We start from the raw sequence: 27,519 nt of genomic DNA, 5'->3' as shown, positions 1-27,519 counted from the left end.
CAGATACCACTAACAACTCCTTTTGCGAGGGAAATGATTTGGAAATCATCTTGATTCAAGTACTGTCCTGAAAGTTTACAATTGTCGTAGTAGATCCATCTTTGCTTTCTAGGACGAAAGGAGAGAAGAAAGTATGGTGGTCATGAAAAAAAATCGAATTCGAGATTTGAACAGATTTACAAGTTTCATGGCCCACAGATACCGAAAAAATAATTTTTCGACATTTGTTCATCTGTACGTCCTAATGTACACTCACCTGTAGGCCATACCGTTCAACGAATCTCAAGGAAATTGGAACTTAAGGTTTATATGTGATTCTGCAGTGAACGTTTCCAATTTTTTTTCCTAACCTAAAAATATGGGTAATTTCCTTAAGGGAAAAAGAAAACAAGAATTGCAAGTTTCTTAAAAACGGCTCTGACGGTTTCGTTTACATTTCATGAATCAATATTTCAAAACATGTGGCATAAGTCATTTCTCTGGGAAAAATCGAGAAAGAGTAGTTTAGTCTTGGGGATGAGTTCTTTTCAGGCGATTTCCCTAAAAACGACTCAAGTGATTATTTTCATATTTCATAAGTAAATATTTTATTAAAGTCAAAAAGAATCTGAGGGGCCGCGGTGGCTCAGTGGTAGAGCGTTCACCTCTGGTGCTTGGTGTCCCGGGTTCGATCCCAGGCCCCGCCAAGTGAACTTTGTGGTGGACAAACACCGTGTGCGTGGGTTTTCTCGGGGTTCTCCCGTTTCCTCCCACTTTCTTCATTCCACCATTTCATTCATTCCTCATCATCACCGTCTCCTTCAGCCTAACCGGTATAACCGCTTGACGTAAAACTTAAAGATTTCATTTCATTTTTCAAAAAGAATCTGAATCATGGATAACACATGAATTACACACGCCAATAAGAATCGCCATTTAAAATTTTCCAGTTCTCTGAGTACATGGATTAGTCGGGTAATTTTATTGCATGGGATTGTCACTTTTCATTAATAAAAGGTACGGGATACTGCACTAAACTTTCTAGCTCAAATTCCTTAAGCTAAATCATGTAGTGTTGCAGTTATTAATAAAACATTATCTTCTGAAATACGAACAAAATCACAAGGGATTTTCGGAAAACTTTTTGGAAAACTCTTTCACCAAAGCTAATTACCCGTTGTAGATTTTTCCATAAGAAATTCACTTAGGCCAAATGTTAGGGTTATTAATGAAATATTTGTTTAGAAAATAATAACAAAATCACATTACTGGTATTTTACAAACTTGTCATAAGGAAAACTCATCCAAAGAATCTACTTCTTGTAAATATTCTCAACGAAGTGATTTATGGAAAATTGTAGGAATAATAATGAAATATTTATTTATCCAATATGACCAAAGGCGTCTGAGTCGCCCTTGAGAAAGTAGTTTAAAAAGAAACTCATGCCCAAAAATAGACTACTCTTGTGAAGTTTTTGGTAAGGATTAATTTACACATTATAGCGTTATTAATGAAATATTTACTTAAGAAAATTGCCTGAGTAGTTTTTGATAAAATCGTCCGAGATAAAACTCACCCCCCAAGAATAAACTATTCCTTGTAAATTTTGTCAGGGCAAGCGAGTTATACCTTATTACCAGATTATTAAAGACAGAGGTATACTGTATGGCTAACTCCTCTGTAATTCTAAGGGTAGCACGGTGGTTCAGTGGTATAGCGCTTATTTCTGCTGCGTGGAGACGCTGGTTCGATCCCCGGCCAAGTAAGTTTGTGGTGTACAACACCGTGTCCATGTGTTCTCGGGATACTTCCGTTTCCTCCCACTTCCTCATTCCACCAATTCTACCATCATCATTCACTTGATTTAATCATCGTATGCCTTAGGCTAAAGAGTATAATCGTGAGATGTTAAACAGAGAGATTTCATTTTCCATTTCCATCTGTAATTCTGAGAACATTTTGTTGGAGGTACGCTTCAATGATGTTCCTGACGTTCAAAACATACTTTGGCAGGAGATCACGGGGTTTATATTCCAATGTTGTATCACCGGCATGAAATTTAATAAATCAACGACGTATGACATGTCATCGATCCAGCCCAAAAGCACAGTTGATATTTTTCGCGATGCTAGATTTACAGGATGTTCCAGTTTTAACTCGTAAAGGAAAATCACTCAGAATTGTGAGCTCCACGATTCACTTCCAGCATGATCCTCTTCAACGACACATTTTTTCCTGGCCGATTGGACACCGCAGTTGTTTCGCGAGCATGTACGGAGCTTGTGATATCGTACGAGTGATCTTGGTTCATTCATTGATTGCAATGTAGTTGGAAAGACCCACTAGACGTAAAATTTGACATTTTGATCGCAATTGCACGAACTCAATAATATTTAACGTACATATGAATAATACATTATATTAAAATAATTTTTTTTCGTAGACAGAAAATTCTCTGAAGAAACTTTATGTGGTCTGTCAATGCTTGTATTTGTATATAGTAATATGGTATGGATGTGATATAGCGTAGAAATATTCTATTTATGAAGTAGGAAGCAGTGTCAGAACTTTTATAATACAGTGCGAGCATTTGCACAAATTTAATGAAGATGAAAATATATTTGATTAAACCGAATTTATTAACTGTGCACGACACGTAAAGTACACATTCAACCTGTCTGCTACCAATTTAAATGAAAGGTCACGTATTGATAAACTACGAAAATCGACTTCTCGTTAAACAAAACTTACTGTAACACATATTGGTAATCTATTGGTGAAACATACAATGTAGTTAATAAATTTAGATAACAGTAGAAAGTAGTAGGGCAGGAAGAAAGCATGCTTTACTGTAAAAAGGGTTTCCTTCTATGCATCGGCGCAAATCTGTCTTCAACATTGGGGGGGGGGACGAGGAAGACCGTTCCCATATATATATATATATATATATAAGCGATGTTGAAAATATTTATGAAGTTGAAAAACAATGCTGTTAAGTATCAGGGGAGCAGAATAGTCTTCAGTGGCGTATTTAGGAGGCTAGCTCAAGCTCCCCCCGAAATAAATTTGTTAGTTTTTCGCATTCCACGTACAACAATAATCCTTCTTACCATTTCTAAGAATGCCATTGACTTTCCATTTTCTTATGCTCTTTGTTCAGAAATAATACTGTATTTGTCAAATTTCATTCCATGTAAGAACTGCGTCCTTTTATTCTTTCTTTCGTCCTTTCTACTTTTCTGTTTCTTTATCTTAACGTTACTTTCTTTCATTTCGCCTATCATACTTTATCGACCGTTGTCAGTTGGGATTCAAGTCGGCCATCATCAGTCACACCAAAACTAAGAGGAGTTGATAAGCGAAACTAGTGTTCCACACCAATTTGCGCGGGTATCAACATGACATGACTTTAGTTATTATAACAAAAAAAAAATTATATCGTTTAGTTATTTTTAAAAGAAGGAAATGTTTGAATTAAAGAAAATCAAAACGGGGGAATAATTAGCCCGGGAAATTAGAAAGGTCGAGAGGATGCTTCCTTTTTCTTGTGTAAATAGAATAAAGGGTTAGATTCATTCCTAAATTTTTGTATCATATCATATAGGATTTATCGGTCTGCAATTCTTTCCATTATAACTTCAATTTATGCACAAATTAAAATATATTTAATTCTTAAACTCAGGTGGGCAATTGCCCACTTCCTTCCTTGTGTTGGGCATAGCCCCTTTAAACAAAATCCTAAATACGCCATTGGTTGTCTTCAACTTTGGGAGGTGGGCAGATTTGAGGCTTATTCTAGAGAAGGGAGATGAAACTCATATTACGGTAGATGAATATGGTCAACTGTTGTAGAGTATATTATATATTAGGCGATGTACGTAGATGAAGTAGTAGTAAATATCAGTATTATAAATCACTGCCCTGAACACATTCTGAAATCTGAATACATGCATATTTATAATTAGTGTTCCTAATTGGGCATCCACAAAGATCCACGTTAAAATTGTTTTATAATAACATAATAATATAAATAATGACTTTCCCAAAACTATGAAGAAAAAATATGAACTATATGACGCAACAATACTCTTTGAGCAAAATGATGATAATTTTAATAACATTACAGGAATCGTTACAGAAATCTGACGCATGTCATATACTCTTTAGTTAGCAGATGTAACTTTAAAATTATGGAGAAAAATATCCCAGCAATTTAATTCTTTTCTTAATTTACGAAGCATCCTCTCTCAAAAGAAAAATTGGGACACGCGGAAACACGTAGGAACAAACCATGGTTCGAACTAGCAGAGAAGAGAAAAGAGGCAAAATTACGTTAGCTACAAAATCCGAATGAAATAACTACACAAAATTTCGTAGACATCAGGTGGGAAACTTCCAAAACTTTTAGAACAAAGAAACCCGATTTTTTTAAAGCTAAAATTTAGGAACTTGAAGGTAATAGTAAAAATAAAAACATTCGGGACATGTATAAAGGGATCAACGAATTTAAGAAAGGCTATCAACCTCGTGCTTATATTAACGAAAGCTGATGGAACAGTTCTCACTGATAGGTATACAGATAGCATTTTAAATACATGGAAAAATTTATTTGACGATTTTCTTAACACGCAGTCAAAAACTAATGTGCGTGAAGAAACGGAGATACACACCGCAGAACCGTATATTCCACAACCCAACCGAATAGAAGTAGAAATCGCTATAAAGAAATTAAAGAAACACAAATCTCCGGGTGTAAACGAAATTCCGACTGAGTTAATTTTAGCTGGAGGCGAAAAATTGTGGAACAAGATACGCAAACTCATTCTCCTTATCTACAACAAGGAAGAATTGCCACGGAAAGAATCAATCATTGTTCCAATCCACATGAAAGTTGACAAAACTGACTAATAATTATCTAGGCATTTCTCTTCTGTCAACATCCTATAAAATCCTTTCAAACATTCTATTAGCAAGATTGACCCCATACGCAGATGAAATTATTAGAGGTTATCAATGTGGATTTAGACGAAACCGATCAACTATCGACCAAATATTTACCATTCGCCAAATACTCAAAAAGAAGTGGGAATACAATACCCCGGTACATCAACTATTTATTGATTTTAGAAAGGCTTACGATTCGGTTAGGAGAGAAACATTATACAACGTTCTTACAGAATTTGGAATACCAAGAAAGCTAATTAGATCAATTAAGGCATGTGTAAATGAATCCCAAAGTAAAGTCCGGGTAGGAAAATTTATGGCCACGAGCTTTCACGGCGAAAATGGCCTGAAACAAGGAGATGCGTTGTCGCCATTATTATTTAACTTTGTCCTGAAATACGCTATAAGTAAAATCAAATATAGCAAAGGTGTTCACCAGGTTATGCGTACGCTGATAATGTAAATTTAATAGATGATAGAAGAACAATAGAAAGAGATGCATAGATCTTATTAAACGCTTGCAGGGACATGGGTTTAGAAGTAAATGCAGAGAAAACTAAATACATGGAAGTGCGTCGGAACCGTAATACGGCAAATTATGAATGCGTTAAAATATTAAGTAATACTTTTGATGTAGTGGATACTTTTAAATATCTAGGATCAATATTAACAGATGAAAATCATATTCACGAAGAAATTAAATGTCGACTAAAAACAGGGAATTCGTGTTATTATTCAGTTCAAAATCTCTTGTCGTCGCGAATTCTGTCGAGGAATTTGAAGCTTAAAATATATAAAACGATAATCATACCTGTTGTTCTGTATGGTTTAGAAAAATAATCGCTTACTCTGAGGGAAGAACCTAGACTGAAAGTATTTTTAAACAAGTTGCTCAGATGAATATTCGGTCCCAAGAGGAACTGGAATAGGGAATGGTGTAAACTTCATAATGAGGAACTACATAAATTATACGGCTTACCAAACATTGTTAGGGTCATCAAGTCTAGGAGGCTTAGGTGAGCAGGACATATAGCCAGGATGGAAGAAAGTAGGAACGCTTTTAAAATGTTAGCGGTAAGACCAATTAGAAAACGACCATTAGGAAGACCTAAGCGCAGATGGGAAGACAATATTAAGATGGATCTCTCAAAAATAGGAATACAAAGAAGAAACTGGATCCAATTGGTTAAGGATAGAAGTCAGTGGAGAGCTTTTGTGAATGCGGCATTGAACTTGCGGGTTCCATAGGATATAGAGTTAGTTACCTTACGAAGCATGAGTAGATGCCTAGGCTGGTACTACAAATAGATTAAATGCGCATTTACTGAAAAGATGGGTTCTACTGACATTGGATAGTCTATATACTCTTCGTGTGCTTGGGCCTAGGGGAGAGGAGGAGATAAGATGTCATATCAGGTTACGTCACACACAGTCGCACGCCTTGATTTTCATTAAAAATGGAAAAGCCAAGAGAAACAAATTTCATCTCACTTTTTTTTTTTTTTTTTTTTTTTTTTTTTTTTGTGGCAGTCGGACACAAATTACCACACTTACCTGCAAAAAGCACTTTTGAAATCGGATTATTGGGAGAGCCTCCAGTTCCAATGTTGGGGGGACATGTCTCCTTATTTTCCCGGAATCTGTGCCCGTACCTACAGCTGAGACAACTTTCCAGCATGAGGAGAGGGGCATATCCTCCTCTGGCATTTATTGCAATTTGTACCCAAATAGCGGAAATGGAATTAATACATATTGATGAGACTACTAAACTCACTACACCACTAAGTTCAGTCTGAAATATTACAGAATACGACTCTTTTTAAACAATGGAAAAGCCAAGAGAAACCAATTTCATCTTACATTCCTTTGTGGCAGTCGAACACAAATCATCACTCTTATCCCAAAAAGCACTTTTTAAGTCAAATTATTGGGGGGGACAGTCCCCCTCAGATCCAAGATTGGGGGGACATGTCCCCCTCGTCCCCCCTGGGATTTGCGCCAGTGCTTCTATGAACATTAAATAGATAACTTTATTACTTTTACGCTTGAAACACTCTTGATCTTCATCTTACTCCAGAGTTCCATTTCTGTCAACGCCACTGTTTTACAATCAACAGATTAATGCTTTTTATATTCTGAAACGTGAAACAACAATCTAAGTGTTCAAAATGTTTACTTGGAAACTGACCAAAAAATTGCTCTTCTGAGATCTTAACTTTGCTGAAAGATATACTATATGTAATTTGCAATAATTATGTTTCTAGGAAGTAACAGATAAAAAAAGAAGAAGAAGAAGGGGAAGAAAATGTGAAAGATTTTTTAAAAAGCCACCGGATAAGTTACGTCACAGATGTTTAGGTTTCGGTGCGAGTGAAGCGAGTTGAGACATGTGGATGGGAAGAAAGTTGAAAGACATCTTTTAGTCAGCAATTAGTGGAGGCCACAGAACGTTAGACGCTTGTTTGTTGAATCTAAAGAAAGAAATGGCTGCATGGATCTCTCTGTGAAAGGGGAAACACAAAGGGAAGGCGATAAACGCATGTGTGTACATAAACGATTAACTGGAACAACACGTGCCATAACTTTTCTTAGAACAGAAGGTACCTGTCTGCAAAACTACGTTAAATATGAAATGTCAAAAGTTAAATAGTTGTTTCAAGAAAAGCTATATTTCAGTTTAACAAATAGTTTTCTATCTCACCATGAATATCATGTCTTTTAACTTAATTTAACTTTTTTTCACTGAATTACAAGTGGTGTCTATGTAAAGGAGTGTGTGTATCATCGTTAAGCAACAACTGCAATCTGCTGGTTAACAGTGAATTTTGCTACATACCCTCTTCACATTACCCACATCAGTCAGAAATACATACTTTTTCCAGCAAAATAAAAATTGTCAACTGTTTTTGGCAATAAACGATATTTTTTTAGCATTACAATATTTCGCGTTTTTTTCTCGAAAACAATGAAGAAAAAATTGGAACTGTAGCTTTTGCCCGTTTGCTAATTTCATGGCTTTCCCCGAAAAGGAATGTTATCGTGGTTTTTCTCCGAAAAAGAATGCTATCGTGGCCTTTACCCCAAAAGAACCTGTCTTGCTCAAGGACACAAAATCAATCACAAGAGAATGAGTAGTTATACTTTCTAGTACACAATACTAATCTTTACTGAATTTAAATATTGCATTTTTCAAAAAAAAAAAAAAAAATAAATAAATAAAATAAAATAAAATAAATAAATAAATAAAAATAATAAAAAAAGGAAACCAGTATTACGGTTCAAAGTTAAACTACTACAGTGAAACAACAATTTGTTACACGCTACAACTTTGAAAATAGCAAAATTGCACACTATAATCCTGCCAATCTTTCTCATGGTACTTAAGAACAGTAACTATGATGGATACAAAATATATAAAAGTGAAAGGACGATTACTAGGATACATAGTAAGGAAAACACTTGAAAGGAGTGCACAAATATTTGATTATGATTTATCAAAACTGAAAAATGTGAACAAGCTCTTATCTCTCACTGGTAGAACGCCCGTCCACGACACAAATTTTTCAAATTTACTTTGAGCCTTCAAAGAAATGATAATGTGAACGAGTTGTGATATAATATTTGGCGTGCTTACCAAGCATGCACACATTTTTTTTTTTTTTTTTTTTTTTTTTTTTTTTTTTTGTTGGAATGAGTCCAAAGTTTGCGGGGAGTGTCCAATACTGCGAGGTACTACTTTTATGTAGCACTGAACAGGTGTAATTCTACAATAGTAAAAAAGTAATTGTTAAGTTTTGCCGCTTACATTCTCAGAAAAAAGTAATAGATTATTTTCATAAGAAAAGAAAGAGCACAGATGGAGTGTAAAATCAAATCTTAAGGCTATGTCAATCATTTACCTATTAAACAATTATAATTTTATTATGAGAGTTTTCTAATGTATGTCAAGTGACGAAGTTTTGAGGGGAAATCCAGACCCAGTAGACCTCCGCATAAATGTGCGCCTGGCATTCAAACGAGTGTAATTCAGCATTAGGTTAATGTGTTTTTATTTAAAGATAACTAAGAAAGTTTTGTCGCTTTTTGTGCAGGTCTGTGTTGAATTTTCCCTCACAGTGAGTTGAACGCGAATTGAGATAAGGCGAATGTCAGTTGTTGGTGTGGGCATATCCAACATCTACTTGGTTGTGGCAGCTCAGTTACTCCGTGAACTTGCTTAAGGACGGAGTGAACATAGGACCTCCATAAAGCGTGATAAGAACGTGTATGCTGTACGAGTTCAAACTCGGGTCAAACACCGCTGCAGCGAGGAGGGAGATATGCCAGGCCTTTTGTGAGAATGTCGTGACTACGCGGATAGTCCAGTGGTGGTTTAACAAGTTTAAGGATGGTGACAGAACACTCCAAGACGCACCGCGTGCTGGAAGATCAACACGTTACAAAATGAAGATCTTCAGATAGCAGTTGAAACGTACAGTGGCTATATATGTGAGGAACTGGAACTACAATTCAGTGTGAATGAAGAAACAAATCGGCAGCACCTCCATCAACTTGGGAAGCACTACAAGTTGGGTCGATGGATCCCACATGATTTGACTCCGGGCCAGAAGACAACGCGAGCAGACACCTGTGTTTCTTTGCTGTCTCGTCTGAGGAAGAAGACATTTCGGGACAGGGTGTTGACATGTGATGATAAGTGGGTCCTGTACAAACTTCACGGCGCCGTCATCATTGGTTAGCATCCCATGAACCAGTTCGAAAACAGCCGAAACCAGCACTGTACCAGAAGAAGGCCTTCTTGTGTGTTTGGCGGATTGCTCGCGGCATCGTGCATCGGTAATTGCTACCAACTGGTCAGAGCATCAATGCAACTATGTACTGTCAGCAGTTGAGCCATGTTCAAGAAAAACTCAAACCTCTGGAGCTAGCACTTCTGAATCCCAAAGGGATCCTCCCGTTACAGGACAACATTAATTCCCACGTGGCTAGGATGACCCGGGACACCATTTTGCGCCTTGGATGGAAAACACCATTGCATCCACCATACTCCTCGGACATTGTACCGTCCGATTATCACCTGTTCCATTCCTTGGACAATCACCTTAGAGGATGCTAAGTCTAATCCCTAGTATAGGTGCAAAATGCACTTGATACTTTCTTCACTTCACGGACCACCAATTTCTACCGCGATGGAATCCATGGCCTTCCAGACCGTTGGCAGAAGGTCGTCGATGTTGATGGGGACTATTTTTGACTTCCAGGTACGTCTTAGGTGACATATTGATGTTCAGAGGTGGTGGACGAAAAAGAGACAGAAATTTCTTGGTTACTTTTATAGGTTTTTTTTAAAACTTTTTCAATCAAATGTCCCAAGTATATTACACTTGTTTCGAGGTAGGGAAGACGACGAATAAACTAAATATTAACCCGCTAATAGTATTCCATGTGAAACCTGCGGAATCGTGGCCTGAGTATGAAGTGGAAGAGCTACAGATGGTAATCAGAAAAATGGAAACACCTGAACGAAATTGCAACTTACCAGATTAATATGGTGTCAGGCCACCTTTCGCCTTCTGAACAGCCTTGATGCGACGTAGGATGGAGGCATAGAGGTCGTGAATGGTAGCAAGTGGAATTTTACACCATTCCACGTGCAGGGCATCGGCCACTTCTGTGAGAGAGGATGGAGGTGGAAATCGTCCCCGGAGTCGTGTTTCCAAGACGGACCACAGATGTGCAATTATGTTGAGATCTGGGGATTGGGCGGGCCAGGGGAGGTGTTGAACTTCATCCCGATGTTCCTCAAACCACGCTGCAATAACGCCAGCTATGTGAATGAGTGCATTATCATCCTGGAAGATGGCGTCATTGTCCGAGAACAACATCCGGATGCAAGTGGTCTCCTAAAATTGCGACATAATCGTTGGCAGTAATTTGTCCGCTAAGTGTGACCACAGGACCCAATGAAAACCATGATATGGTGGGCCCACAGCATCACCGAGCAGCCGCCATGTTTCACAGTTGGGCGGAGACACTGCAGATCATAAGCTTCTTTGGGTGTTCTCCACACATAAACACGGTCCGTGGTTGGAAATAGGGTGAAGGATGACTCATCCGCCATATCACACGTTTCCAGTCCTCAACGGTCCAAGTTGCATGGTCGCGGCACCATTTGCGGCGTGCGAAAGCGTTATGGTCCCTGATGAGCGGTTTGGCCCGTGAAACACGACCCCGTAAGTTCATGTCATGTAATTCGCGGCGGACTGTGATTGTCGAAACAGGATGGGGTAGGTGCTGATTGAGTTCTTCCGTCACTTGTTCTGCAGTGGCACGACAGTTCTGCGTGACAATGCGCTTTAATACCCGGCGTGACCTGTCACTCATGATTTTCTTCCGCCCACTGTTCCGCTTCCCCGATGTGGTTTTCCCGTGTGTTGTGTAGGCCGTCATCACCTTCGACACTGCCCCACGCGACACATCTAACACAGTAGCCACTGCCGTCACACTCACTCCACATAACCGCGCACCAACAATTTGCCCTCTTTGAAAATCTGAGAGGTCTCCCATTTTACAGTACCTCCGTCTGCTGCAGCCACTGGACACTGCTGTTCCACTGCGCCTGACGTAGTATGGAGACCGACCTAACACACCACCACCAGCGGTCCGGCGCTGCGGACGCCACGACACCACTGCCAATCCATACATCTGACGTGTTGCCAATTACAGGTGTTTCCATTTTTCTGATCACCATCTGTACATGGAAATAACATTTCCAGGCCCAAACTGAAAAATAAGAAGAAAACAAAAAAAAATACCCTCATTCGTCCCAGGACCTATTAAAAGACAGAATACTTAATAATAATATTAAAATACATTAGGCTGTCTGTCTGTAGCTGTCAACTCGAGAACCATAATAGGTAGGAACAGGCGCGGATCCAAGGAGGGCTATAGGGGCTATAGCGCTCCCCCTTGGCGCTCAAGTATACACTGGATAAAATGGGCTTCACTCCTGCCTTACACTGGATAAAGCGGCAAACTATGGTTTAGCCTCTCCCTTGATCATATCCTGGATCCATCACTGGGTAGAAATATGAAATTTTAATATGATTTGAAGCTTTCAGAGAAATGATCCAAATTACCAGTTTCAGGTATCTAGGCCAAACCTGAGCTGAGATGCGGGGTGCAAAGTTCCCGCAAGAATAACATGGGGACATTTTAAAATTAATCGAAAGCTACCAATATTAGAGTTGAATTCATAGTTTTAGGGGTCGCTGAGATGAATAGTGACAGTTTTAATCCAACTCAACTTCAAGGCCATACTCTAATCCGCAGGGACTGAGCGATATTTTAAAAGTAATCGAAAACGACAGATATTAGTGTTGAATTCATGGTTTTTGAGGTCGCTGGGTTTAATGGTGTCAGGTTTCATGATGTTGAAGTTCATCCTCACCCTTTGAGGTAGGGGTGGAAGAGGATGACTATTTAAAAATAATCGGATAAGCTAGCTAATTAGCAGCTATTGTAATTACAGTGATTTAAACATGTTAACATATTCTCTCCCTCTTGTACAGGACTCTGCGGGTTGCTAGTTTAAATATTACTTTATAGTGAATCTTTAAAACAATCCAAAATGTTGCTGCCCCCTAAATTCTGCCTCCCTGTGCTCGAGCAAAGAATAGCACTTACCTAAATACGGGCCTGCCCACCCCCCGAATAAGTAGGAGAAGACCAGAATTGTTGTCACATAACCAAGTTAACTTGTAGATTAAATTTTATTCACTTCCGGAACGTTTTGCCGTTCCGAAAGCGTCATTATGTATAAACTTCAAATGTGTCATTTTCTATAAAAAAAAAATTATGTCTCCCAAGAAATCTCATGAGCGCAACTTGCAACACCCTAAACTCGCCTGCAGTTAACTTTATCCATATGTTTCTCGTGGGATGCAAACACTGAAATTTAGTCAGGAGCAAGTTGAAGCACGATTTACTTCTTACTTTTAAACAATCATTATTTACATCTCAACCCCAATAGGCTGGTCATCCTACAATCTACAAATCTGCAGCAGTTTCTAAATCTTAGAGGAAAGGTAGAAATACTGAACGAAAGTGGACTTCACTAAGAGACTTGCTCTGCCTCAGGGTCGTAACTTGTGGGGGGCAGGAGGAGCAATTTTCTCCCTAAGAAGCACCCCGCCGTTCGAGGGAAGCCCATTTTAAGACAAAATTTTCTTACTCCATATGCGATACGAGCATGAAATTATAAGTGAAACATCAAACAGGTTCGCTACATTACATAGACAAAACAGCACACAAAAGGTAAATAAAACAAAAATGATTCGTGCAGCAATTTCAGTAAAAAATGTCTACTATTAGGGACCCTAGAAATAATATTTAATCGTATGGATTTGAGATTTGTCAGTATTGTTCCCTTAATAAATTTGTCATGTATGGAACTGGGACAGGAGCTTAACTAATGGCTCCGCACATCTTGCCGTGTGGGAGACCCACAGGCTCCAGGGGCCATAAAGAGTAAGAGAAAGATGAAAAGGAGGCCCAAGAATTAGAAAAATAACTTTTTCTAGGGGACCCATATACGCGTATTAATGCTTGGCCCCCAGAAAAAAATCTAACTTACGGCACTGCTCTGCCGCATTTATTTTACCCCTTCTCATACTGTCCACTCATACAATAAAGAATTTCGCGCGCAGCGGCAAAAATATCGAGCTTCATCGAAAAGTTTCTAAAAATAAAATAAAATAAAATAAATTGGAACACATAACTACACTATTGAAACAATTTGCTTACTGAAATAGTAGTGCACTTGCTTGGATGGAATATACGCCACTGTATTTTGTACAGCTTTGTGTTCTTTACTATTAAGTTTGTGCAAATGAAATATCCGGTTTGGGTACAAAACCTCGCGGACCAAAACCTCGCCTTACCAAAACCTCGAGATCCAAAATCTCGTCATACCCAAAATATCGCCTGGTCAAAACCTCGCGGTCCTGATCTCGGGACTCAAAATCTCGCTCGGACTAAACTACGCGGGTCGTAATCTCGCCTAGGAAGAAATGTCTGTATAAAACATAGTCACTACGATTTCTTCGATGTAGAATGCTCTATATATTGCTAAATATATATATATAAGGTGTGTGTGTGTGTGTGTGTGTGTGTGGTAATAACACATAATTGCATTAAAATAATGGGGAGAAAATTCTAACGGGTGCTTTGAAAATCTATTCTATATAGAAATGAAAATGACTATGTTTGTGAGATCATACCTCTTGAGCCACCCGACCGATCTCGATAACATTTTCAACATAGATGAGGTTCGGGTCTGGGATGTATTTTATAGTTTCATTTTGACGTTACAACGAAGGGAAGATGGAGATATTTAAAAATAAATGAAACTTAATAACTCTTGAACCACAAGACTAATCTCGATCTAATTTGCCACACAGATCAGGTTAGAGCCTGGCATGATTTTTATATTTCCCTTAGGGGGAGACATAGAAATACATAAAAATGAAAGTGGCTGCGTTTGTGACTTAATAACTCTTGAACCACTCGACTGGTCTCGATCAAATTTCCAACATATATGAGGTTTGAGACTGGGATGGTTTTATTTCACTTTGGCGGTCACCTTAGGAAATTCTAACAAAATCTAATAATATTTATGAAATTATGAAATAATATCTGTGTTCTTACGTTCCTCGTTTATGTCTTGTAGGTTAAAGGAGACGTAGATGATCAGGATAAAGGAAATGATGAAATGAAGAAAGTAAGGAGGAGTCAGGAATATCCCGAGAAAGCCCAAGCTCACGATATTTTGTATATTCTTCTTCTTCTTCTTTTTATTATTATTATTATTATTATTATTATTATTATTATTATTATTATTATTATTATTATTATTATTATTATTATTATTATTATTATTATTTGTAATATGGAATTGCATATTAAGAAGTTCATTGGGTAAATTTTAAGGAAAGGTTTCATTCCGAAAGCTTTTGGTCAAGCTAGATTTTGGTCTGTCACACTGATCAATCTGAAACTGTTTGAACGTGATATGGATAATCTTCTCTTACAAAAAAGTATATTAGGATTCCCAATGGAAGGTCATGTGGCTTGGATTCGCCGTTAAAAAATATGGTCTCGTCTCATATAACCTCTGTGATGAAAGAAATACTACACTCAAATCCAACCAACCAACTTGGAGCCTTTTAACTGTATTTTAACGAAGAACTTAACAGATACAGTTTCTTCTTTATACATTCAAAAATGTTTTCAGGACACATATACAAAGTTCACAAATACTTGAAGTATTGCTTTTATTAGTTCACAGTAGCTTCTGTTTGTGACATCAATATATCATGATAGATCGAAACTGAGATGTGAACGAAATGGTATTGACAGACGAAGGTTAAGATGCTAAAAATCAAATTCTTCTTAATAATAACGTTAGAGTGCCGGCTAGATAGGAGGCGAAATGTAACTTGTATTTTTTCTCGGAATACTAGTTACATCGCTGGGTTGCGTGTTAACAGTGTGTGATAAATCAGTATGAGGGGAATTACTTTTAGTGTAGATTATTCTATTGTTCCCAGACATGTCCGTGTTCTCCTGATCCGTCAAAAACACTCTCACCATCGTTACTGACTGGCTATGTGTCATATTTCCTATTACTAACTACAACGTGACTCACATGACCAAGATATTTTCCATGTTTGTCATCGGAATGAGCAGGTATCTTTCTAGAAGTGTCCATGGATTTCCTCGATGTTCTTCCATTATATGGCATATTTTCATTCCCTAAACTCTTTTCATATTTCTTTAATTATTCTCCTCCTTTAACCTGAGGCAACACTGTGGAATGTTCATTTGTTTCAAACAAATCTGTAAGGATAAGTTACAACTCTTTCGAGATATCTACCTTCTTAACACGCCTTTTCCCTCTTTTTGTTATATAACCAGTATTATAGTTGTTATGTGTCATCAGCTCCCATATATTGTAAATAATCTGTTGCTCGCTCAGTAAGAGGGGAAAGGGGTACATGTAACTCAGTGTTAGTGTGCAACTATATGGCAGGGATTCCACTTTAGATGAACGACCAAGTGAGTTTGTGATACGAGAACATTGTATCTATTGTTCTTAATTTCGGTTTTTTTTTCGGATACTCCTATTTTTTCGCAAATTCTCATTGGATCAATTCTTTCAAAATCATTACGTATTATTAAAGTCTGTCTGTTTTAGCACACGGATCATAACTGTGAGCCATGAACCTGCAGCTCTAATGATTAAATTTCATTTCCGTTCACTGCATTAGGCTCCACCAACACATTAAAAATCCTTCGCCATCTTAAATTTGTTCAAAATATTGTTATCTTTCAACGACTTTTTGTTAGTTGGTGGTACATTGTTCTATCTGTCCTGAATCGGACTCATCTGTCCTAACAGAATGTCCGGGATTACCCACTTCCTGTAGGGGACTCCCTTGCGCCGCCACTGAGCAATTCAGAATCATGTATTTTTCACAAACTAAATACAACTTTCTTACAGGGCCGTCTATAATCTTTATTATAAATTAACTAGAAATATTACGGTTTCGGAAGTATATCACTTCCTTCTTCAGACTACTACTCCAACTGAAATCATAAAAATCTTCCGAAACTGTAACATTTCTAGTTAATTTATAATGAAGATTATAGACAGCCTTGTAAGAAAGTTGTATTTAGTTTGTGTTTAAGATGGACACAAGGCCTTTTTATAATAATATCCATGTATTTCTGGAGCAGATTGCAATTCTAAGACAATAACATGCCGCCTTAGCTCAATAGCTAATTGTTTTGGAGATATTCGCCTCCAATGCTCATTTTCCCACCGTTTCCGTCAGTTCTAGTTCAGAAACTCTGCACCTTTGAGCACGGGTCCATATGAACGTTTTTCGTTATTTTGATGTGAGGAATCACTTGCCTCAGTTTGTAGTTCTAGTTCATTAACACCCTGTATATATATATATATATATATATATATATAGTGACGGATCCAGGATATAATCAAGGGAGGGGCTAAACCATAGTTTGCCTCTTTATCCAGTGTAAAACAGGATTGAAATCAGTTTTATCCAGTGTATACCTGAGGGTCAAGGGGGGCTATAGCCCCTATAGCCCCCCTTGGATCCGCCCTTATGTATATATATATATCTGTTGACAGAATTCATAATAATTTGGAACACGTGGTTCATTCAGCACAAGAGAAGAAGATATACATGGAAATTCCCAATAGACGGCGGAAGATATTAGATAGACTATATTATGATTCAGGAGAGGTATAGGAATAGCTTGAAGAACACGAAGACCCTCCCCGTGGCTGACATTTTTTTTTTCGATCATAACGTTGTGCTGGCTGTAGTAGATATTCAGCTGAAAAATGTAGGCAGAAGAAAAGTAGGCAACAAAGTGGTGAATACTGAAAAGTTGAAAAATAAGGGAAAAAGGAATTTTTTGTTGAGAAATTCGAAGAAAAATACTCAAACAAGGATAGGTTAGGTGCAGGTAATAATAGACGGTGGGAGCATATTAAACTTTGCATACAGCAGGCTGCAGAAGAAGTAGTAGATTACCACGAACACAAAACGGCTATGAAACCATGGGTTACAGAACAGATTATACAGAAAATGAAGGAAAGGAAGATTGGAAACGGGTTGATACGGAAGAGGGCAGAAAGATATACAGGAAGTTAAACAATGAGTCGCGAAAGAAAAAAGGCAGAGCAAGGGGAAAAAATTTCACAAGAAAATTGGAGGACATATAAGAATTGGAAAGAATTGGAAAATATGAGGAAAATACAGAGGTGAAATCTGTAGAACTGCAGAAGACAAGGGAATATTACGATGGCAGTAGGAAATAAGAATAGGAAGGTAGTCAGCGAGAGAAGTGAAGCCTTAGGAAGATGGAAAGAATATGTTAAGAAATTATATGAGAGTATTGATAAACCGTGTGACCTAGATGTTGTAGTAGAAAATAAAGTAGGCGAGGATGATAAAGGGTTTAGTATTCTTCGCGATGAGTTTGAAAAAGCTATATCCGAGATTAAGAATGGAAATGCAACCGGGATAGATAATATACAAATCGAATTCAGTAAAAATATGGAAAATAAGGACAAGAAAGAATTGCTCCGACTCTGCAATGAAATATATGAGGCGGGAGAGTGGCCAAAAAACTTCCTGGAGATGATTATGATAATGATGGCTAAGAAAACGAACCCAAAGAGATGTGAGAATTATAGAACTATTTATCTTATATCTCATGCAGCAAAAGTTTGCTTCAGATTCTGAACAGAAGGTTATATGGAAGAACAAATGAAAAAGTTGAGGAGGAATAGTTTGGGTTCAGAAGAGGTAGGAGTACAAGGGATGCAATTGGATTATTAAGAGCGATTGGAGAAAGATTTATAGAAAAAGCTATATTAATTTATAGTAATTTATTGATGTAGTAAAGGCTTTTTACTGCGTGAATTGGGATTTGCTGTTGGAAGTTCTAAAAGATCGAAGACTCATAAGAAACTTATACCAGAAACAACAAGTAAGTGTAGAATAGGGGAGGAAATGACAGACGAGAGTACAATTGGAAGGGAAGTTCGACAGGAATGCTGTCTCTTGCCTACATTATTTAATAACTATCTAGAAGAGATAGTAAAAAAAAGAGCATAAAAAATTAAGACGGCATTTCAGTAGGCGGTAGAATGATTAAGTGTATACGGTTTGCAGATGATATGGCGCTTGTTGCAGAATCTGAAGAGACAATCAATAAGATGTTAGAAAACTTGAGGAAGGGCTGTGAGAATATATATACATATTAGGGATAAGAAGGAACGGTATCATGAGGGACATTTTAGAGGGTATGGTCGCAGGACAGCGAGGAGGATCGAAGGAGACTACAATTAATTCGCGATATCAAAACAAAAATCATACATGAAGACGAAGAGGTTAACGGAAGACCATGGAGCATGGAAGCTTCTTAGTTGCAGCAAGTGATCTGCCAATAATGGCATAATACCTGTTATGATTATATATATATAATAGATAGATAGATATTAGGGTGGTCTTTCTGTTTCAACTTCGTAGTGTTTTGAGTCTCACCTTGTAAGATGTTTCCATATCAGACCAAAGTAATCCATGAGAAAAATTATCTCAATTGTATAATATTAAATTGCACTCCAAGCGACCTCTTCCCGGCGTTAACTCATGTTGTCTTTCGGACCCAACATTAACCTGTAGGTCCATGTAACATATATCCTCGCTGCTGAACGGAACGCTAAACTCAGATCCAATTCATCTAAGTTTAGAATGCATTTACACTGAATTCATCTAAGTTTTGAATATGAGGCAAAGATCCCGTGTAAGATCGGAAACACAATTATTAGTAAACAGACATTTGAAGGTAATAACTACTATGTTAAGTGATTTAAAGGTAAGTTAGAAACAACATCAGATGTATATTTGTGGTGAAAAGTTACTCCAAAGCGATGTCACATGATCCCATTCCTTACTTAAAATTTAATTCTCAATTTAAGATCACCACCATGATGGTGGCATACAGTAGCAGATATGATTGTACCTACATTACTCCTATCCAAGATATGGTGTCACTCCCTCAAACTATTCCAAAGATACAAGGTACTTTTACCTCCTATTGTATACTGTAAATACATTAAAGTTACTTTTGCACCTTTTAATACTATTCAATTGAGTTTTTTCCCATGGGTTACTTTGGTTTGATATGAAACCATTTTAGGAAATGAGACTCAAAAACACTTGGAAGTCGAAAAATAAGAACCCCCCTAATAATAAATAAAAAGTTTTAATAACTAAAATAAATAAATAACAATCGAAAGTATTTATTGGAGAATGAAATTGAATTTCTTTAAAATCTTGCAAAATTGGACTGAGTTGCTGTTATGACTCATTTCAAGTAATAAATGCCCAAGTCTTAAACACGTGACTTAAACATGCCTAGTAATGAAAGTGAACAAGATGTAAACATATGCACATTTATGAGCTCATATGCGTAGTGCGAAATGAACCAAATGTGACATGTAAATGAGAGTTGGCTTGGTTTAATTAGGCGCACATTCATATTGCCTTCATATTTATATATGTATATTCTGTACATAGAGCGTAAGTACTACTCCACTTAGAAAACCTAAATTCTCCTTATCCTACGTGAGTACGCTGCAGTCGTCGTGGAACTCTCGGAGAGAAACGTCGGGACGAAAATAGGCGTTTTCCAAGTGCAACTTTGGCTGCTTTTTCAACTATTTCCAATGATTTATCATTTCCAGCTGTTTCAATAACTGATGACTTAGTAAACATGTAAAAGCTGGCGCGTTCATTGACTGCATAAATTTCTCTTCAAAGCGACATTTTATATATATAATACCGTTGAGATAAAAGTATGAAACTTCGTGCCAGGATGACTGTTTAATATACATGTAATTATTTCAAAAATACAAATGAGAACTTCTAAAGATACAAGATATATTTGTTAAAACGTGTATACATAGATTAAATAGTCATCATAGTTCATAATTATGTGAATAATATACAGTATCTTCTAATATCTTTACAATTGACTATGGTGCCCCTCTTCATCCAGTAGGAAATAAGATAAATAGAAATTAATTTAAATATACACAGTCCTTAGATTTCTGGCTCATAAAACTTGTTTGAATTCAGTAGAGTTTCCAAAATTCCGTTACCCACATTCGCCAATCCATCCAGTGTTTCAAGAAAATATGTCGTTCTCCTGTCTCTCCAATATTGAAATCGTGCAAGTGAATAAGATAGTCGTATTCTGTGTAATTATTAAGTATAATTCTGTTTAAATTCATTATTCTAATAATACGTTCTTCGATCGGCTTTATTTATTAGAGTTTTGCGCCCCTTTTCAGCACTGACGCTATCTGAGAGGTGCACCTAAGAGTTTAAGGTGAAATTTGAATTACCCTAACACGTCCAAATTCAAGAGTTTGCCACCGAGAATCGAACCCAGGACACCATCCACAAGTCGTGCCCGCGCTTGCAATTAGTCCAGAGAGGAGAACTAATGAATTCTTTCAATACTCATTCTTGAAATAGGCCTCCCTCGTGGCTATATGGTTAGCGTACGTATTTTTGAAATAAGAAACTTGGAGATACTCGTAGGAATTCATTTGGTTCCAATCCCACTCTGAGCTTTAGATCCACGTCTCATAGAGACCTCATTCTGAAAGGGACACTAATCTCCAATCCAACTAACCAAATCGTTATTAAAGTACTCTAATAATTATTCGGATAGCTAATAGTATATATTTTAAAATGCGAGGTTTATATGTTTGTCGTCAAGAAAAGTTTATATGTTGTAGCCAATTCTTTTGATAATGATATCTCGGAAACCACAAGTTCTCAAAAGAAAAAATGAAATGAAATCTTTAAGTTTTATGTCCCACGGTTATGCCGGTTAGGCTAAAGGAGACGGTGATAATGAGAGATGAGTGAAATGGTGGAATGAAGAAAGTGGGAAGAAACGGGAGAACTCCGAGAAAACCCACGAGCACGATGTTTGTCCACCACAAAGTCCACACGGCGCAAGCTGAAATCGAACCAAGGACCACAAGCACCGGAGGTGAACGCGCCCCCAGCCACTGAGCCACCGCGCGCCCAGCTCTCAAAAGATTCCGTCTTCACTGATCGAATGCAAATTTTGAGTATATTGTCGGTTCTAATTGAAGATTTAAAAATGGGCGTTATTTCTTTACATTTTTAGGGGTACACTGAAAATATTTAAATTTAAAAAAATAAAGCATCATATCCTACGAGTTATAGGGGAGACCGGGGACAATTGTAACAAATTTTACTTTTTATTTTTTTTTCACATGTTTATGCTCCAATAAGTCTGAAAATTATACAATATCATAAATGAAGTTTTGTTGCTCCATTCATTTTTTCATACATGACAATTTCTAACATAGAAAGTTACAAAGCATTTTATCACAGCATCTGTCTTGATACAAACGTCCCCGTGCCCGGGTCAATTGTAACAGAGCTTTGGAACAATTTTAACATGATGCTTTTAATGAAAAGTACAATATATGACATTACAAAACAATATATATGGTTAAATAATAATGATACTACTATTAATAATAATACTGATAGATTTAACAACGGATGGGAACAACAAGCTAAGAGTAGCTATGGACTACATCCTCAAATTTAAAAGTAGACCTATTTAAAAATATAGGGTCTACAATTTCCACGCGTCAACAAAATGCATGATTGGTGAGATACTTGTTACCGGTACCGTGCCACATTAGCTCGAAATAACTTTTTTTCGGCCAAGCAAGCCAAGATTAAAATATCACGTAACATAAAAAGTCAAGTCAATGACGTAACAATGGTGTTTGGTGTCACTAGGCAAAATCCGTAGTGGCACCCCCATACTCCCCTAATATGCCCAAGCGCACTGCGCCCCTAGGCAATGCCTACCATGCCTACCTTATTGTTATGCCACTGTTTCAAGTCCTGATGATATTGTGCAGTACTAATAGACACCCACTCTGCATTTGTAACCTCTATACACATCCCTCACACAACGACGCGAACAGAGAATGTGCTACTGTGCAAGAGAGATTAAGTAAAACAAGTGAAAAGTTACATTGTTGATTATTTCTGATTAATAAGAAAGGGAGCCTATTTGACAAATGAGTATTTAAAAACTTATAGGCAATTTAAAGGCATCACAAGGAAAGAATATATTGAAACATTAGCGTATTCTAATACAACATCGAAAACCAGTGATCCGCAGCCAGGCACAAACGTTTGTGAGGGCGTATAAAGAAGTTAGGGAAGGCCCCATAATGATATATGGGGTGAAAGTTTTTTCTTTCCCTGTAGTAACCATAATGATATACACTAAGGCCGCCAAGGAATTTTTCGGGGTTCGGGTCCCCTCCTACATACTTGTGGCCGCGGAAAAACATACTTAATACGCACATTGTTTTATTAATTACACCAATTGTATTATCTTCGGTAATATTTAGTTTATTTTCATAATGGTTCAGTACAACTTTATCTGCGACGATTGCAGCGTGTTACAATCGTCCCCGATCGCCATGTTACATTTGTACTCGTTTAACGGCCAGTGATAAATACCATGATTTCTCATAATTACATTGAGTAAAAGCATCAAATACAATATCCATGTTGTCAAGAAAAGAACATAGATTACACACAAATAGGGTTTTGGTTTACAGTAGACGCATATCTATCAAGTGAAAATAAAAACAAATCGGTTAAAAATGTACTTACTTCTATAAAAATCACGTTTCTCCCTGTCCAGTCTTCCACACTTTACTAACGACGCTCCTTCTTTCTTCCCACATAACCTTGCATGAATGACTCCAATGACATGTATATACAAACGATATTTCGAAACTCACTTCTACAAGTAATGGCCAATGTTACAATTGACCCGCGTTACAATTTTCCGTGGTCTCCCCTACATTCCAACACCACACATATATATAGGGGTTAGTGTATCTCTCCGGCGTGTGTTTCATGGCCAAATGATAATGAAAACCGATGAATCACTATTTCCCCAGTCTATGATTAATCTTTATTGTTTGGAGTGCTTTGCGCAATGAATCATATATCACTGACATTACAATTAATTGTGTGTGTAATGTATTTGCTTATTACATGCTGCATGCAAGAAGAAAGAAAATACTGATCATACGTGATTTAGAAACTCCAACTGGAAGTAGGCTCAAATATTGCAAATGGTGAAAGATATTGAAATATAATCGAAGAGGAAAATACTTCGACAGAACACAAATATAATGACTGTACAAGATGTAAACGAGTCCACAACAACAAGGAATGCGCAGCAAAATCCAAGCGATGTTTTAGATGCCTGTTCATAGGACATTGTGCGAGGGCATGCTTGGCGAAGAGGTTGAATTTCAACTTTGAGTGAAAGCATAAAAACAAAACCACAGATATTGCAAAAGATCCTCAAGCAAAGTGTAATCTAATCCAGTCCCAGCCACAAATTCCAACAGTAGATCAAGACAGCAATCTAGCTGCAATTCTAGAAGCCAAAGATCACTTAAGACAGAAATCTACAAATCACCATCAGTCATAAATAAACGTTACAAGTGATCAGATGGAAGAAGCGGAGAAGAAGAGGGTGAAAAAACGATGGGAAAATAAGTAGAACAGAAAAAAGTTGAAGCTGAAATTGCTAGAAGGAAGGTTAGATTCAACAAGTCAATTCGGGATTACAACTCTAACTGAAAAGCGTACATTAGGAAGATAATAAAAGCATAGTTACCAATGTAGTTCCCAGAGTTGCCAGTGACGGTAAAGTTTCCAGCAGGGTTGCCAGTGAAGGTATAATTTCAAGCGTTGCCAGTGGTAAAACAATGAAGATCAGGATCTTATTAATGCCTAGGTTTATGAAGCTTTTGGGAAAGTGGCATTCAGAAGATACAGCTAAGAGAAAGGATTGAAATCAGTAAGAGCGGCCGTTGGTTTTAATATAAAAACAAAAATGTAAAGGGGGGGGAGAGTGTTGGTGGGAAGTGTCACGGTAGACCACACATACTGTGTAGCGTAACATTTATAGTCTGTGGTTGTTATGTTGATTAAGATAAACAAGATGTATTGAAAGATTATGAATATATGTCGTAAGGACAAAGATTAGGAAGATTATAAGTATATGAATTGAGAAAGTTTCAAGGAGATTATTGTCTAAAGATATAATAACAAGGATACAGTTAAATGGAAGAGGAATAAAGAATTCAGGTTATATAATAGTGTATACATTCGTTTGATTTATAGTTCAAATAAGATTCCGGATAGATTACGTTAAATTTAATTAAGCTACTAACACTAGCCAAAGTAACAACAGTGAGGAAACTACTCTGTATTATTTTATCTGCAATATAAAGACATACTTTGTCCATGGCCAATCACTTATACCCTCCTTCTGTTTGTTTGAATTTCAGGTATTCGTGGGAACTCCGTCGGAAGGAGAACTTCAAAGAGGCGACGTTATTCGTAAAATCGGCGACTATGATTCAAGGGGATTGACCCACTCAGATGCACAAAATTTAATCAAAAATGCCGGGAATAATATCAAACTCGTCATTCAAAGGTAAGTTGTTAGTACATTCGTATGAATTACATGATAGAAAATACAACAGTAATGTCATAATTGTTAGGAAGGTTGATTTGTATGATTAAATAATCGAACATGTACTTCTTAGGTTAGAATTGATTGTATTTACCGTTTTCAATATCAGTTCGTTTTCGTTTGTCTTGTTAAAAGTAAAAAGAGTGAAACCGAAGGGGTTTAATTTCACAGAAACTCATGTTATGAAAAATGTTGCTAAAGAAAGGAATTGAGACTAGTTTGGCTGTAGAAATCGGCTACTGATATACGTGTAGGGCTTAAGACATACAAGTATAAATATGAAAAGTTGGTGTTTATTATTGTTCCGATAAAAGTGTTTTCCTAGTTACAATAGTACCGCTTGCAACAGTAAATTATAAGACCATGAAACATAGATATAGTTTTAGTTACCAACTTAACTGAAATATGAATTCTTCATGCGAATTTCAAATTTCTTCCCTGGAATATTGCAATTTTGGACCTACCCTACTTGATATCCAAGCGGCAACTTTTAAGACTAGCAGAGGTACTTTTTTTTCATGGGAAGAATAATGTTTATGCAAATCATTGAAAACAAAGAAATCTCTGCAATGTATAAAGACAAGGTATGCATTCGATATTGCTCCTATCGATTCCTTGTCAGCAACCAGGATTGTAGGTAAGACAGTTGGGTTGCATATATCACAGTTAAAATTTTTTACTACACATCTTCCACTGTGTTTCGCTTCGATCGTCTAATTGTTATATGTAACTAACTAATTAATTCTATAGCCTATGGAACCCAAAGGTTCAAGCCCACGTTCACAAAATCTCTCCATTGACTGAATTCAGTTTCTTCTTTGTATTCCTATTTCTGCGAGTTCCATCTTAATATTGTTCTTCCATTTGGGCCTAGGTCTTCTAAGGGTCGTTTTCCAATTGGACTTCCAGTTAGAACTTTGAAAGTGTTTATACCTTCTGGCTACATGACCTGGCCACCTGAACCTCCTAGACTTGATGACCCTAACAAGATCTGGAAAACGACATAAATTATGCAGTTCCTCATTATGATGATTTCGCCATTCCCCATTTCCGTTCCTCTTGGGTACGATTATTCGTCTTAGGATCTTGGTCTCAAACACTTGCAGTCTATATTCTTCGCTCAGAGTAAGTTACAATGTTTCACAACCGTGCAGGACAACAGGCATGATTATCATCTTACATATTTTAAGCTTCAAATTTCTCGACAGAATTCGAGATGACAAAAGATTTTCAATTGAATAATAAAACGAAATTCCTTTCTTTCAGTCGACATTTAATTTCTTCGTGAATATGATTTTCGCCTGTTAATATTGTTTTTAGATTTGAAAGTATCTACTTTATCGAAAGTATTATTTGATATTTTAACGCATCCGTGAGTATTACGATTCCGACGAATTTCCAGGTATTTAATTTTCTCTGCATTTACTTCTAAACTCATCTCCCTGCAAGCGTTTAATGAGAGCTCTGCATTTCTTTCTATTGTTCTCCTACCATCCCTATTAAATTTACATCATCAACATAGCCGTAACCTGATGAATACCATTCAGCTCTAGACCCTGGTTGCTATTTTTGATTTTTCTTATAGAGGGTTCCAGAACAAAATTGAAAAATAATGACGACAACGCATCTTCTTGTTTCAGGCCATTTTCGTCGTGAAAATTCGCAGACTAGAATTTTCCTACTCGGACTTTATTTTGGGATTCATTTAAATTTATCTTAATTAATCTAACTAGCTTTTTCGGTATTCTAATTGTTTCATTACGATTTTAAAACAAAGGATAGCTTGATTTGTTAGCATAATGAATCTTCTTGCATTCATGCCTCGTGTTCTAGATACTATTCTAAAATTAATGTAAGTGCAGAAGACTGAATATATGACCCTGATGCCAAGTTAGTCAGGGTATGAATAGGAGGAGTAATGAATTTAAAGGGAACATTAAGAATAATCATGTAACACAACTTGTAAAGGATTTCGTTGTTTGACACTATAAGAAGTCAGAATATCAGAATATATTTAAATAGACAGCAATATTATTACGTATTTGGACAAGTCGGTGAATTCATAATATTCCTGTAACAACATCAAGCTTAAAATACGGTAAAGAAAATAATACATGAACGGACTTCAGAAACTGTTATGTAAGAAATAATAATAATAATATCATAAAGATAATGCTAAACACAAAGTTATCAATATTAAACAATATTGATACGCAAAAACCATAATTTCTTATTTGTATTATTTTATTGCATCTAAATTTATCATTACTAATAGATGTTCTATCGATTAATAAAGTTTATCTCATTTATCGTGCATCGTGTTCAAAGAAACTAAATTCGATACTGTACGTGAG

At 36.9% G+C, this 27,519-nt stretch overlaps 1 protein-coding gene across 5 annotated transcripts in view; it reads left to right on the top strand.

The window, feature by feature from the left end:
* Zasp66 (PDZ_signaling and DUF4749 domain-containing protein Zasp66) overlaps positions 1 to 27,519 on the top strand; it is a 177,473-nt gene that overhangs the window by 9,898 nt on the left and 140,056 nt on the right. For all 5 annotated transcript variants that reach the window (XM_081728747.1, XM_081728746.1, XM_081728749.1 and 2 more), the window contains exon 2: positions 24,978 to 25,126. In XM_081728747.1, the coding sequence (XP_081584873.1) occupies positions 24,978 to 25,126 (149 nt within the window). The remainder of the gene's footprint in view (positions 1 to 24,977; positions 25,127 to 27,519) is intronic.

The sequence above is a fragment of the Thermobia domestica genome, chromosome 10 (genome assembly GCF_964235325.1).
Source record: "Thermobia domestica chromosome 10, izTheDome1.hap1.1, whole genome shotgun sequence".
Taxonomy (NCBI): domain Eukaryota; kingdom Metazoa; phylum Arthropoda; class Insecta; order Zygentoma; family Lepismatidae; genus Thermobia; species Thermobia domestica.
The sequence above is the reverse complement of the archived record's forward strand: the minus strand, read 5'-3'. Positions and strand labels throughout refer to the sequence as shown.